The sequence below is a fragment of the Micropterus dolomieu genome, linkage group LG22, assembly GCF_021292245.1.
Source record: "Micropterus dolomieu isolate WLL.071019.BEF.003 ecotype Adirondacks linkage group LG22, ASM2129224v1, whole genome shotgun sequence".
In the NCBI taxonomy this organism is placed as follows: domain Eukaryota; kingdom Metazoa; phylum Chordata; class Actinopteri; order Centrarchiformes; family Centrarchidae; genus Micropterus; species Micropterus dolomieu.
In genome coordinates this window covers 22686863-22699665 of record NC_060171.1, presented here as the reverse complement: position 1 = coordinate 22699665, position 12803 = coordinate 22686863, and the positions used below count along the sequence as shown (strand labels likewise).

General features: G+C 38.9%; 1 protein-coding gene across 1 annotated transcript in view; it reads right to left on the bottom strand.

Moving 5' to 3' along the window:
* The window catches only part of pdhx (pyruvate dehydrogenase complex component X), a 53799-nt gene that overhangs the window by 30540 nt on the left and 10456 nt on the right, over positions 1–12803 (bottom strand). The window contains exons 4-5 of the mRNA XM_046038291.1: positions 9094–9290; positions 7084–7182 (exon numbers count right to left, since the gene is read on the bottom strand). Of these exons, the coding sequence (XP_045894247.1) occupies positions 7084–7182; positions 9094–9290 (296 nt within the window). The remainder of the gene's footprint in view (positions 1–7083; positions 7183–9093; positions 9291–12803) is intronic.

The following is a 12803-nucleotide window of genomic DNA, read 5'->3' as shown; positions in this document are numbered from 1 at the left end:
CAGTAGATAGGGAGCTGTTAAAAACAGAGATCAAATGGGGCCCAACAGAATCTATTACTTTCAGTAAAAACTTTGTAGGTATTACATCAAGTGGGCTGGAGGACACTCTCATTTGTAATACTATTTTTAAAAGCTCAGACATGTCAATGGGATAAAACTGGTTAAAAACTCTCTTGTTGCTGGTGAGGGACCTCTGAGTAAGAGGCAGTACGGGTAATAGAGGCTCTGACTGACACCAACTTATTGGTAAAATAAGATAAAAACAATTCACAGTCATCATTACTTCCAGCTGAGGCACAAGGAGGGGTTGGGTTTACCAGCTGATCCACAGTCTTAACAGAAACCTGGGATTGTGTTTATGTGTAGTAATGAGTTCAGAAAAATAGTGTGTTCTTGCATCCTTAACCATGTTATTGTAGTTAATTAATAAATTCTTCAGACTGAGGTAATGGACTTGTCTGCGCTCTGCTGGTCAGTGTATGACCACAGTTATGTGTTTGCCCTTTGACATGTTGTTTGAAGTTAAAAGAAGTGGCCATATTTAAAAAGTCAGTTGCATTAACATTGGTGGGGTCATCAACATGAATATTAAAATCACCACAAGGAACAATTCTGTCATAATTTAAAACCAGAGCAGATAAAAATTCAGGAAGTTCTGATAAAAATCCTCCAGGCGGCTCTGGGGGGCGATAAATTATAACAAATATGATAGGTTGCAGCCCTCCAAGTTTAAGAGTGAGAACTTCAAAGGAGTTAAATTCATCACAGCGTACTTGATGACATTTAAAATTTTTCCTATACACGCTCAATTACTTACGATTACTCGATTACTATGATTTCTGTGTGGGATGTGCACATTTCGGTTTACTGGTCTATGCGTGAAGATGACAGGAATAGAAGTCTTTGGAACAGCGCTGGGAGCAGACGGCTTTACATGCCAGCAGGTGGAGACTTAGTTCTTAGTGGCAGTGAGGCAGAGATCTGTTCAGTGACAGGTGGTGTGTCCAGGTGTGCTGCATGAATGATTAGTCATGTTAACACTTTCAAACAATAAAATGTATACAATAATTTTATATTATTATAAAATTATAATGTGTATTTGACAAGACTGCCCAGAAACCCAAATATAACTTTATAGTGACATGTCAGTATTGGTGACTATTTAACCAAGGGTAGGCAATTTATTTTAGAAGCATTTTTGTTTAAACTATCTTCATATCCTGAGAAAAACAAAAACAAAACAATAAATCTAGTGCTCTGACACAAACATGAAAAAAAAACCAGGTATCTGTGGATGTTGCAGGAGTGACTAGGCCACTTGATAGTTTCCATTATGGAGCTAGGGGGGAGGAGGAGTGATGTGGATGGAAATAAAAGTGACAACAAGCTGTAAATATACCTGAACCCTTAAACCAGTCAACACACTGGAGCATTGGCTTAGTAAAACTATTCTGGATAAGAAGAAAAATGAATTATGTTAACATATATTCAATCACAAACATGTACATGGGCACACATGCTTCCCAGCCTCTACTGAAATATTTTGCAAATGGCAATACTTTAGTCTAATGTTTTGGGTCTATCTTTGATGATCTGCACATATACAATAGCTGATTCCCAGTATGTCCTTGTTAAACAGATGAACTATACTATTTCAAGCTGCTGTAAAACTTTCTTTTCATTCAGTTTTTTTTTTTTTTTTTTTTTTTTTTTACTTCTGGAATTTATTAATCATGGCCTAATTTATACAATGAAAAACTAAATCAAACTCTTTCTTTGTGCATGAAAAGAGCGGTCATTTCTTTATTTTTGCTTTGACCATTATAAATGAAATTACATGTGTATGAAACAAAAATGCCACAGCTTATGATTATACAATAATGCATTATTCACTCAGTGTGTAATGCTGCATAGTGAAAAGACACATTTCTTGTCTGATCATGATCTGATGGGTGATTTCCCCACCTGAAGATCATCCCACAGCCAACCTCATGGATTCTGTCTACCTCAAGTTTACAGTAAACTAGAATTACCACCCTAAGGTTGTTTGCTTCCGCCAACCAGTCAACTTGCAGTTTACATTCATGTGGGAATGTATATAAAGTGTATAATTTCGCTAAACGGAGGTTATATATTGATGATTTGATTCCAGTGATTAGCCTGTCTTTGAGCTTTAGGTGAAAGGCAGAATGGATGAGATGGAGGAAAGACCTATTGCGCTACTTAGTGTTTACACATTGTGTTGTAAAAGCCAACGTGAAATTGGGAATTGCCCAACTCATTCTTAAATTATGGCTAAAAATCTAATTTGAGGTCACAGTGACCTTTGAGTCAAAAGTGACTGACCAACTGTGAAATATGGTCACAATCTCCCCTTCTGTTCCTGAGCTATGGTGTTGAATAATGTCTGAAAGGTGTTTTTCCAGGTCATTATTATGTTGATTTGACCTTTTGGGTAAAAAAAAAAAGAAAAAAACAAAGAAAATATCACTTGATCGTTGCATCCCAATAATTTTTTCATAATTACCGTATCAAGTCTTGAGTTATGGCCCAAAACCATAAACTGTAACAAACATCACCCATAGGTTTCTGATGAGCGATTGAATAATCGCTCTTTAATTGGTAAAACCGTAATAATGATCCTGTAAAATATACATTTTACAAAAGGGCATGAAGCGAGCTGCCTTGTCTGTGTTGCAACAATCTCCAAAAAATTTTTCCCAGTGATGGGGTGTTAACCCACTTATGAAAAGTTGGTTGACTAAGACTCTCGACTATTAGGGGGCAGCCATAAATATCTAATACTGCTACATTTTCCACATATATTATATATCAAATACATCAAATTACTGCAGTTTCATAAAGGTAGTAGAGGAAGTTATGATATGATTTGAGGATACTGCAGACCACTACACTGACTGACAGACAGGGAAAAGAAAAGATTGAGGGAATCACACTTTACTGTTTTTCGCCCACACTTTATTTTGGTCTTAGCAGCGAAACAAGTGGGAAGGGCAGGTATAAGGTGTGCCTGGTTCCAGCTCAGCGTACTGAGGTCCACCTAACCATACGCATCCAGTCTTTTGTCTTTTTGACGAGCTGCCCCTGACCCCACCATATAGCCGGGAACAGTCTGGGCCCCACAGCTATTTTCTCCTTGTCCCTCTCTGAGCTGCATCCCCCCCCCCCCCTTGTAAAAAGAGGTTGGAGCAAGCACATTAACAAAAACATGATGACAAATATTACAAGTAAAAAAAAAAAAAAGAAAGAGTCCTATATGTTGAAATGTGCAAAACCCGCCTTTTTCTTCATTAAGAATGTAAATTACATTAAGAACATATAAATTCAAAAGGAAGTCAAGACAGCAGCAGCCTACAGTGGCCACATGACGATGACACCATAGATACCTTTTGTGTAGCTGGCTGGCATGTGGTATTCACACTGACCATTTACACCCCTACTAGCAGCCAAAGCAAAGGAGCCTTTAAAAGACTGGGAGAGGGCGAGTAGAATATTAATAAGGGAACAAGGTGGCGTTCACATGCACATCGGCACACACAAACACCAAATGTACACACACGAATGAACTTTGTCTTCTCCTGTCACCTGCTCTGCTCTCCTGCTCCACTGGATTGGTGTGTAATATGCCTTTTTTATCCACATTAAAACATATAATGTGTCAACAATTTTAATTAAAAAAAACTTTATGATTGAAATTGAGTACAGTGTAAAAGAGGTCATTGCTGTAGTCTGACTGGTCATTTAACCTTAAGACTGTAGTAATATCACAGAGAAGCATCATGCATACAGAGCAAATACACCTACACCAAATAAACATAGCAAAAAACAAAAGAAAGATAAATGGATCCAAAATCGACACTTCACCCTCGAGGAAGTTGGTTCGAACAGTGGAACAGTTTCAGAATCAAAGAGTTGCATCAAGTGCTTTTGAAACAACGGAAGATTTTACAAAACATTGTAACAATGTTGTTGGGAGACAATATGATAACAAGATGGACTTTGTTGTTCCATTACAAGACAGTAAGAGTACTTTCTTTTAAATCAAAGCCTTATGTATAAGTTAATACTGTTACACTGTGTTTTACTGTAAGGTTTTATCAGCGACTTTGGTACTATACTTGCCAGAGAGCCAAGGATCAAGAAAACCTCTCTTTATTATTGAATACCTGTGTTGGTCAAGGTCAAACATGTTATTAAAAAACAAAAAAACTTTTGGGCCAGCCCCCACTGCTATTTAACCCCTTTTTGTGAGTTTTGCCATTCACAGTACTAAACTTCTAGAAAGCAGTAGGAGGAGAAATAAATGAAGCTGGCTACAAGAGGCTGACAGCTGAAATGAGCTTCCTTGTTGACATTCAAAATGAGTATCGAGCTTTAACTAATGTCATACTTCAAGATTAATAAATAAAATCAGACTTAGCAGTCCTTTATACACATCATGTATTTCTTAAATGTCATAATCTCCACATCAATGGTATCGTTTCCCCTGCATTTACACAGGGTACAGTCATTCCTTTGGGAAAGTTGAAACAAACACTAGTAGCATGGCCAATTGTGGGGTACAAATCATTGAAACCATTACCTGTTATTGTGCTAGACTTGCATCACTGATACAGTTGCTATTTATGACAATGATGAAAGATAAAAGGAGACAAAAATGTGTTTCTTTGTACCTAATCTGTATTTAAACCTCGCTATGGATTATGCAACATGCTATTATCTCATCTCTGGGTTGTGTTACCTCTGTTATTCATGTCCACTATAGAGGGGCCTCACTACAGCAGAGAATGGGAGGGGTACCTTTCCCTGGTTCCAGTCTTATCTGATGTGCCAAAGGACAAAGGAAGGGAAATCCAGTCTATTCTGCCCTCTCTTGAAGGAACTAAGCCAATATGAAACGGTTCTCTCCAGAAAGAGATTTGGTTTTCAACAAGAACAGAACTGTTTCACAACCTAAGTTATAGCCTATATGACTTAGACATTGGCTGAAAGGAAAAGGCTTAATCATACCAATTTAAATATGTTTGCATCAATTAGCTACTCAATATATCCCAAATATGACCCCCCCCTCAATCACTCACACACACACACGCTATGCAAAATAGACCATCTCTAAAATTACTACTCTCTTGCACGGTCTTGCTATATGATTGTTGTCACTGGCTAACCTGATGCTATAAAGCCAAATTTTGAATTACAGTAAGCAGCCAATAGCCAATAGTCAGTCAATGATTTTATAACCAAGCATCTGAGTGAATGACAGTTTGCGTCCTTTAGCCCACCAGACTTGTAGCCGGCAGAGTTTTGGTAAAAACATCATACCAGATCACATATAACTTACTGTATGGTCAGACCACAGGGATCATTTTAAAGCATGATAATTTTTTGTAATTATACTGGACACACAACATATTATTGGTTAATTAGCAGATTTTCCCAACTAATATGCATTTGTATTCATCAGTGTTCATTTCTGAAGTTATGTATTCAAGACGTTTTTTCTTCAACCTCTTTGCAGTCAGCCTCTTTCATTTCCTGCAGAACCTTGCTCTGCTTTCTTTCCACATCAACCTTCCTTTCTGAAGACTTTCTGAGCTAACTAACTAGCTTCGGTGTCAATAAGGGGACTGGCAAGCCATTTATGCAAATCTCAAGCCCAACCCATAGTTTAAAGAGAGGTAAGTGAGAAATCATGCCAAATAAAATCCTTGGGATATAATTAAAACTGCATTACTAATTAAACAATTGATGTCAACAACACCAATACAGCACAGAGCATTCGTTCATTCACGTGCTTATTAACCTGGACAATTAATTACTGCTTTATACCAAAGGAATGAGAAACAAAAACATCTGAAACAGCCTTTTCTCGACAGCATTCCCTTCATGCATCCCTTTGTCATTTTCTGTTGGCAGCAAGGGCTTCTGAGAAAAACATTAGATTTTAAATTTGCTACAAAGGAAGGCACATGAGATGCTCTCTCAACTGTAAATGCACTTGTTATTGGGAATCGTACTGGTAAAACTATAAATCCAGATTTAAATGAGCGCATTTTCGCTACATTTTCATCTAGGTATGCATTAAGAGGAAAGGCTTTGCTGTATTTCTATGATGATCAGTTTTTAACAGTACTTGGAGTTTCATATATATTTTTCTCTTTAACAGAGACACACATCCCTGAAAACATATGTTCTGCGTTTCTATGGTCACCGGTGGGTCCTAGAGACTGGGTTGCTATGGCGACCGAAGTTCTTAATGACATTCCCGAGCACAGTGTTAGGTGGGTAACGAGCATTCAATCAGGTCCCCACTGACAGCAGGTAGCCATTAGAGCTGTGCGTGTGTGTGTGTGTGTGTGTGTGTGTGTGTGTGTGTGTGTGTGTGTGTGTGTTCACAGCTTTATATAGTAAGATATAACCACATGGATTGATTTAACAGGATTAAAGCATCTGAAATTGTAACCACCCCTTTCATTTATCTAGTCTCTCTCACATTTTCATTCACACTATCTACACTGTGGCTATAACCTGCCTTGCACTGACTGACATTTCTTTCCTTCAGAGACACTGCAGCATTTTGTTGGCTTTCAATCCATGCCCTCAGGCCTAAACAAGCAGCTTCTGCTGACACATCACTTCAAGTGTAAACAAATTAAGTAAATCACCGGTCAAATGTGAGTCTGTCACATGGCTTATCATATTCTTATCAAAGCATTATTTTTGCAGCAGTAGAAAACTTTGGGAATAAAATCTATCATCCCACACCATGCACCATAGTAGGCTTGTTTGAGATCACTTTCACTTCACCTGGAATATAGACAAAATCAAATAAAATTTAATGAAAATAAAATGATCCTTACCATACCATACATTTAATTGCATTTAATTTTTAAAAATAAAAAACGCTTTTCATAACCTCAGACTTGGCCCAATGGAACTGGTGTCAGCAGGTTTGCAAAGGAAGCAGGGAGGTTCTGTTTCGGACATGCTTGCTTTAAGGAGGGTACACCTCACATGTAGCATGCAAAAGGCCTTGGAGCTAGCCGATTAATCTGTACTCACTCCTTGGTGATAAGGCCTCTTGGTCCAGTGGGTGTGGCCAACTTTGGGTCAACACCATGGGTGTCCAAAATGTGTCTTGCAGCTGGACTCAGACGTAACCTGGACAAAAAAGTGAGTGTAAGGTACAACTTTACAATAGATCCAGGTAAAGTAAACTTTATGATTTTGCTTTTAAAGGCCTAACATTAATGCTGATGGTTTTATTAGAAAAATGTCAAATCCTATCTTTATTATTATTATTATTATTATATAAGTCTTAGGAAGAAGAGTAGGTATCCAATAATATGTCCTGGTCCAGCAAATGGTTATTTAAAGCATTTCAGTCTAGCTTCAGGAAATTACAGTGCCTGCATTCGTAAAACTTGGTTATTAATTACCTCAGATACAAGCTTTATTTCAGTTTTAGTTCTTCTTAACCTGGCTGCCTTAATATAGCCCATCTATTGCATAATAATCATGCATGCTGCACAACACATCCATTTTTCATCTGTCACCCCTGTCAAGCTGACGTAGCCAATGTGCAAATCTGAATATGTGGACTGGCTCTGCATAAAATGTTTGTATAACAATCAGGTCCTGTTTGTTCTGTGGCAGCTCTTTTGCTTTCCAGTATTTATTGTGCAAACAGGGGTAGGTAGAATCTCACACCTTTTGGAATGTGAATGTAGTCTCTTAGATGGTGGTACATACAGTAAAACCTGAAATCAGCATGGCTGCATACTGAACAAGACGGGCTGGACAATAAAACAATAACAATAATCATATCATCATAAATCATCGCGATATATATTTTTTCAATAACAATATGAGAAATGTTCAATAAATGTTTGATTTTATACTCTTGAATCATACACTAATTAGGACTTAATTTTTTATTAAGATGTTTATTTTGTTGAGGAAAAGGACTGAAAAAAGCTTTTAGTTTATTTTATTCATGAATATTTGTTGACAAAGATTTTATCATAATTGTTTTGAATGTTCTGCCTCAGATTTGTGAAGTGATCCACTGTTAGGCATCAAGTGTTGACCATAAAGAACAGTTTAAACCACAAATAACCATCAGGTTTCTTCAACTTTCACTTTCGAAAGAAATAACGATTTGATACTTATTGTGATAATTATCGATATCGAAAGATATGAAACTTTTTATTGTGATAACATTTTTGGCCACACCGTCCAGCCCTAGAATGAGCTTAAATTTGTCTTAAACTAACTAACTCAGAGGAGAAATTTAAGAACAATCTTTAAAATTTATGCCTGTTGACTAGAATGACCTGATGTTAATCAGGTTAACATTGGACGAGTCCCAAGCAAGTCCCCCAGGAAGTGATACAAAATACTTTTTCCCCATAGGCTTTAAAACAGTGGATAACCTTTTTTTGAGAGTCACAACTCTTGTGACATGACTCGTTTGACTTGCAGAATTTGGTCCTTTCCGTTCGATAACATTTGTAAAGTCTAGAAGAGCTGCATGATTAAATAATATTATCCCCATTTAAGTCATTGGACTGCTAAACGGGAAGTTAGCCAGCATGGCTGACTGAAGTCTCCAGTGAGCTTGCTCTATGGGTGATGCGGAAATTTTCTACAATGGAAGTCAAACTTTTTTGAATTTATGTGCCACTGAGCAACTTTCATAGGAATGAACAGGGCCCTGTCTCTGACAGCATATACAGTTCTCTTTTTACATCCATGGACACCAGTATTAGCTAATTTGCACTATGACTATCAAACAACAAGCTTTAACAACAAGCTTGACATAAACAAAACCGAGCTTATTTAAGGGCAAAGTCTTGGGCTGAAACAGCTTACAAAGCAAAACCATGTTTTAGATACCCATTACCACTGCTGCCCAAAAGATCTGACCCTTAGGGCCACATTATGCAGGGGGGGTGAGTGTTTAGACCTGTATTCACTAGAGAGGTTTTAGCAAATCCACTGTTATATGATTAATCTATACAGTAGACAGGTAAGATTTCAGCTGCTAAAAAGAAGGAAGGTGACACTCACGGTGCTGACGTGGCTAGTTTTGGTGGAGGTGCAGCAGCAGGGGGCCCAACTGGGGCAGTGGCTACATGTATAGCAGGTAGAGCTGCAGACGGAGGTGCCTTTGAAGGGGGAATCTCAACCTGCTTCCAGTCTTGCCCTTCCTCCACCATGAGTGCAATGAGTGTGCCAAGGCGCACATTGCGACTGCCCTCCTCCATCTGTAAAAAGGGTGAAAGGGTGAGAGAGGCACTCACACAATAACGGCAGAGCATTAGCGAAACTGGCTCAGTCTGAACAGACATTTCAACAGCCATTATTAGGGGAACTCTTGAAAAATGACACTGCCTTTTCATTCACATCAATTTCCATCATTCCATTCACCCCGTTAACTTGAAAACCTCACAAAACACCAGACTGTGCTGGAATAGGTGCTTGAAGTGCAATGTGTTTCCATGCTGTTCAAAGCTGTCAACCATTGATCCACTATCTTGTTAAGGAGTAATCCAAATCCATTGCAAGCCTTTCGGTACTCTCCCCAAGCTGTGCAAGGTGTTGTTCCTCAGTCAATATTGATCAGTCTAAATGAAAGGCTAAGCACAGTACACAGGGTTGGGATGCTGGACTCTCTTTTTGAAAGGTATCCACTTATGGAGCTGCCTCTTAAAGGTGTAGTTCAATAGAAGAAGGGAAGAAGAAGAAGTAAGCTTGGTGATAGATGACAAGAAGATGGCAGATCCTGACTGTGCTGTTGTATTCAATCATCCAACATCACCACTGATCAGCCAAGAGATGACAACCTGCAAATTTTAACAGTTGACCATAGTGGTGAAAAAGATAGTTGCAATTGATGTGTGATCTGAGCGAGACAACAGAGTGGTGACTACAGATAGAGAGAGGTGGCTACATCAGAGTCAAAGTAGCGCATTTTAAAATGTGTTGTTTTTTTCTTATACAATCTGTGTCTCAAAACCATGATGTGATCCTAACCGTCAGTTTTGTGATCTGTTGCACCTCCAGTTGACCACATAACAAAATAAAATGGTGAAAACTGAAAGCATCATTGGTAAATCAACGCTTATCACCATATTCCACCCCCTCCCTCTAACAGACCTGCAAAATCAAAAGCAGCACTCCAATAATCATACCCACTTAACTGGAAAGAACAGCACTATATGGACACCTGCGCTCACTGGTAGACAGGGCTGCACTTCATACTTTAGTTCAACGTAGACCTAATTGTCCTGCAGCAAGGTCATGAAAATAAAGAGACAAAGACAAACCAGCAAATCAACTTGAAGGTTGAGCCAGTAGCACTGTAATGCAAATTACAGTTGTACTGAGGTATTAACATTTACCTAGTGGATTAAATACATCATAAAATCACTAGTTTTGAATGGCATCTGAGGATCATACCAACTTGGTAAAATTGGACTTTGCTGTAAAGTAATTCCTGTGGAGAGCTTGTATTAACATGGTGGTGAGCACAAAGCTACCATGTACTAAGACAGAACTGCAATTGGAGGTGATGGATGAAGGAAAATGTAAGGAAATCCGGAATTCTGTAAATGTCCAGAGATCCCTCTTTTCAGTCCAAGAGGGATCTTTAAGTAGAGACTACAGAAGCTAACTATGCAACGACAACACTCATAACACGATCAAAGGATCTGACTTCCGTCATTATATCGAGAGAGAGAGTGTAATTTTATAATGTATGAATGTTTAGTTGTGTTTTTTTTAAACAAAACACATTTACTGTTTTATTTATTTAAATTTTTAACATTTCTTCATTTTTTACTTACGCTTTAATTACTTGTTGTATGTATGATGCTGAGAGAGAGAGAGAGAGAGAGAATATTGTTTTCATAGAGAGAGAATATTGTTTTCATATTGTTCAGCCCAACTGCAGGGCAAGGGCATTTCCCACATAAATGGAAGTTTTGAAAACCATGACAACCTACACACCACATACAAGCTGTGTCAGAAACACCAAGAGTGGTTTTGACCACTTCAAAAAGGTGGTGAGCCATACAAAACCACACACACACGGGGTGGGTAGTTGCATTAACTTATGCTTAGGACACTGTAGTGGTGTGGGGCTCAACACTGCCATCAAATGGTTATAGAACACACTGGAACCTATGGGACATATGAATGTGGTTCAAACCTCAGCTTATGCAATGGCTCAAATAACATGTGTTGGGCAAAGTTGGTTTCACTTGTGCTCAAAGGGGGTGCTGCTGACAAAGCTTGTCGCAAAAGTTCATCTTCACTGGGAGCTTGTCAAATTAGAATAAATCTTCAGTCTTTCTGTGCTCATGTTAGGAGTGGTACGGAGTGATAAGTTTGTATGGGTATGAAACACTTTTTTGCAGTTTCTGCAATCACAGGGACCGCAGCCCAACATTTAACCACACACTTTGAGTTATATCATGGTACATGTACCTCACAGACATCCTTTCTCTGATGCTTCGAAGAAAATGGGCTTGTGACTGAGAAGAAAGACAGTCTGCCAGCCTGATCCAGTCTTTTGCCTTTTCTATGGCTACATTCTCACTGTGAAAAGTCTAACAGATCTCAGATAGGGCTCTTAAGGGACCTCTCCAGAGCCTATCAGCTAGGCTAATGATATTACAAAGTCAGACTAGACCATTTATGTGGTTTAACCTACTTATCGCCAAACTGTCATACAGCCATACAAGACCCCTGAGAGTCTAAACAGCTCTGTTACAATGAGCTTAACCAGTTGTCAAAATTCTTTTTAACTTCAACAGATCAACAGTTGCTGTAGCTGTAAAGCTTGTGATTCCATAAAACAGGTTTGTCAGGCAGTTGTTACAGAGGGCACGACACAGTGACCAAACACTATACAGTGGAAGATACAAACAGGGCTCAGCGGAGTTCAACCACTGATTGTATCGTGTGTGGATAGGCTTATTTGCAAGAGCAAGATGGATTTAGTCTAGAAATGCATATAAACAGAAAGAACAGAGATCTTGTTTAGGGAGTGTGACATGGTTTGTGCCTGACAGAGCACGACAGATATCACACAAAGAGGATTGCAGTCACATCCTTCATACAATAACAGCCTGCCAGTCCAATGTAATCTCACGCAAAGGCACAATTCAAACTAAAACCCACGTCAAAAATCAACTCATTCCTTCGAAGCATCATGTTTATTTGGTTTTCTAGCCATATAACTAGGGCCGGACGATATGGCCAAAAATGTTATCACGATAAAAACATTTCATATCAAGGCTCATTTTGGCCCCTGAATGAAAATTGAAGGGCCAGATGGTTAATTGTGTGGTTAAACTATACTTTATGGTCTCAACATGACAGACACTTAATACCAAACAGTGGATCACTTCGCAAATCTGAGGTAGAACATTCAAAACTATTCTGATAAAAACTTTTTTCAAAAAATATGATTAGTAAATCTTTTTTAAGTCCTTTTGTCCTCAACAAAATAAACATCTTACTAGAAAAATTAACAAGCGGCCAAAATGGGTTTCCTCAGGCGGGTGGCTGGTGTCTCCCTTAGAGATAGGGTGAGAAGCTCGGCCATCCGCGAGGAGCTCAGAGTAGAGCCGCTGCTCCTTTGCGTTGAAAGGAGCCAGATGAGGTGGTTTGGGCATCTGGTAAGGATGCCTCCTGGACGCCTCCCTAGGGAGGTGTTCCAGGCACGTCCAGCTGCGAGGAGGCCTCGGGGAAGACCCAGGACTAGGTGGAGA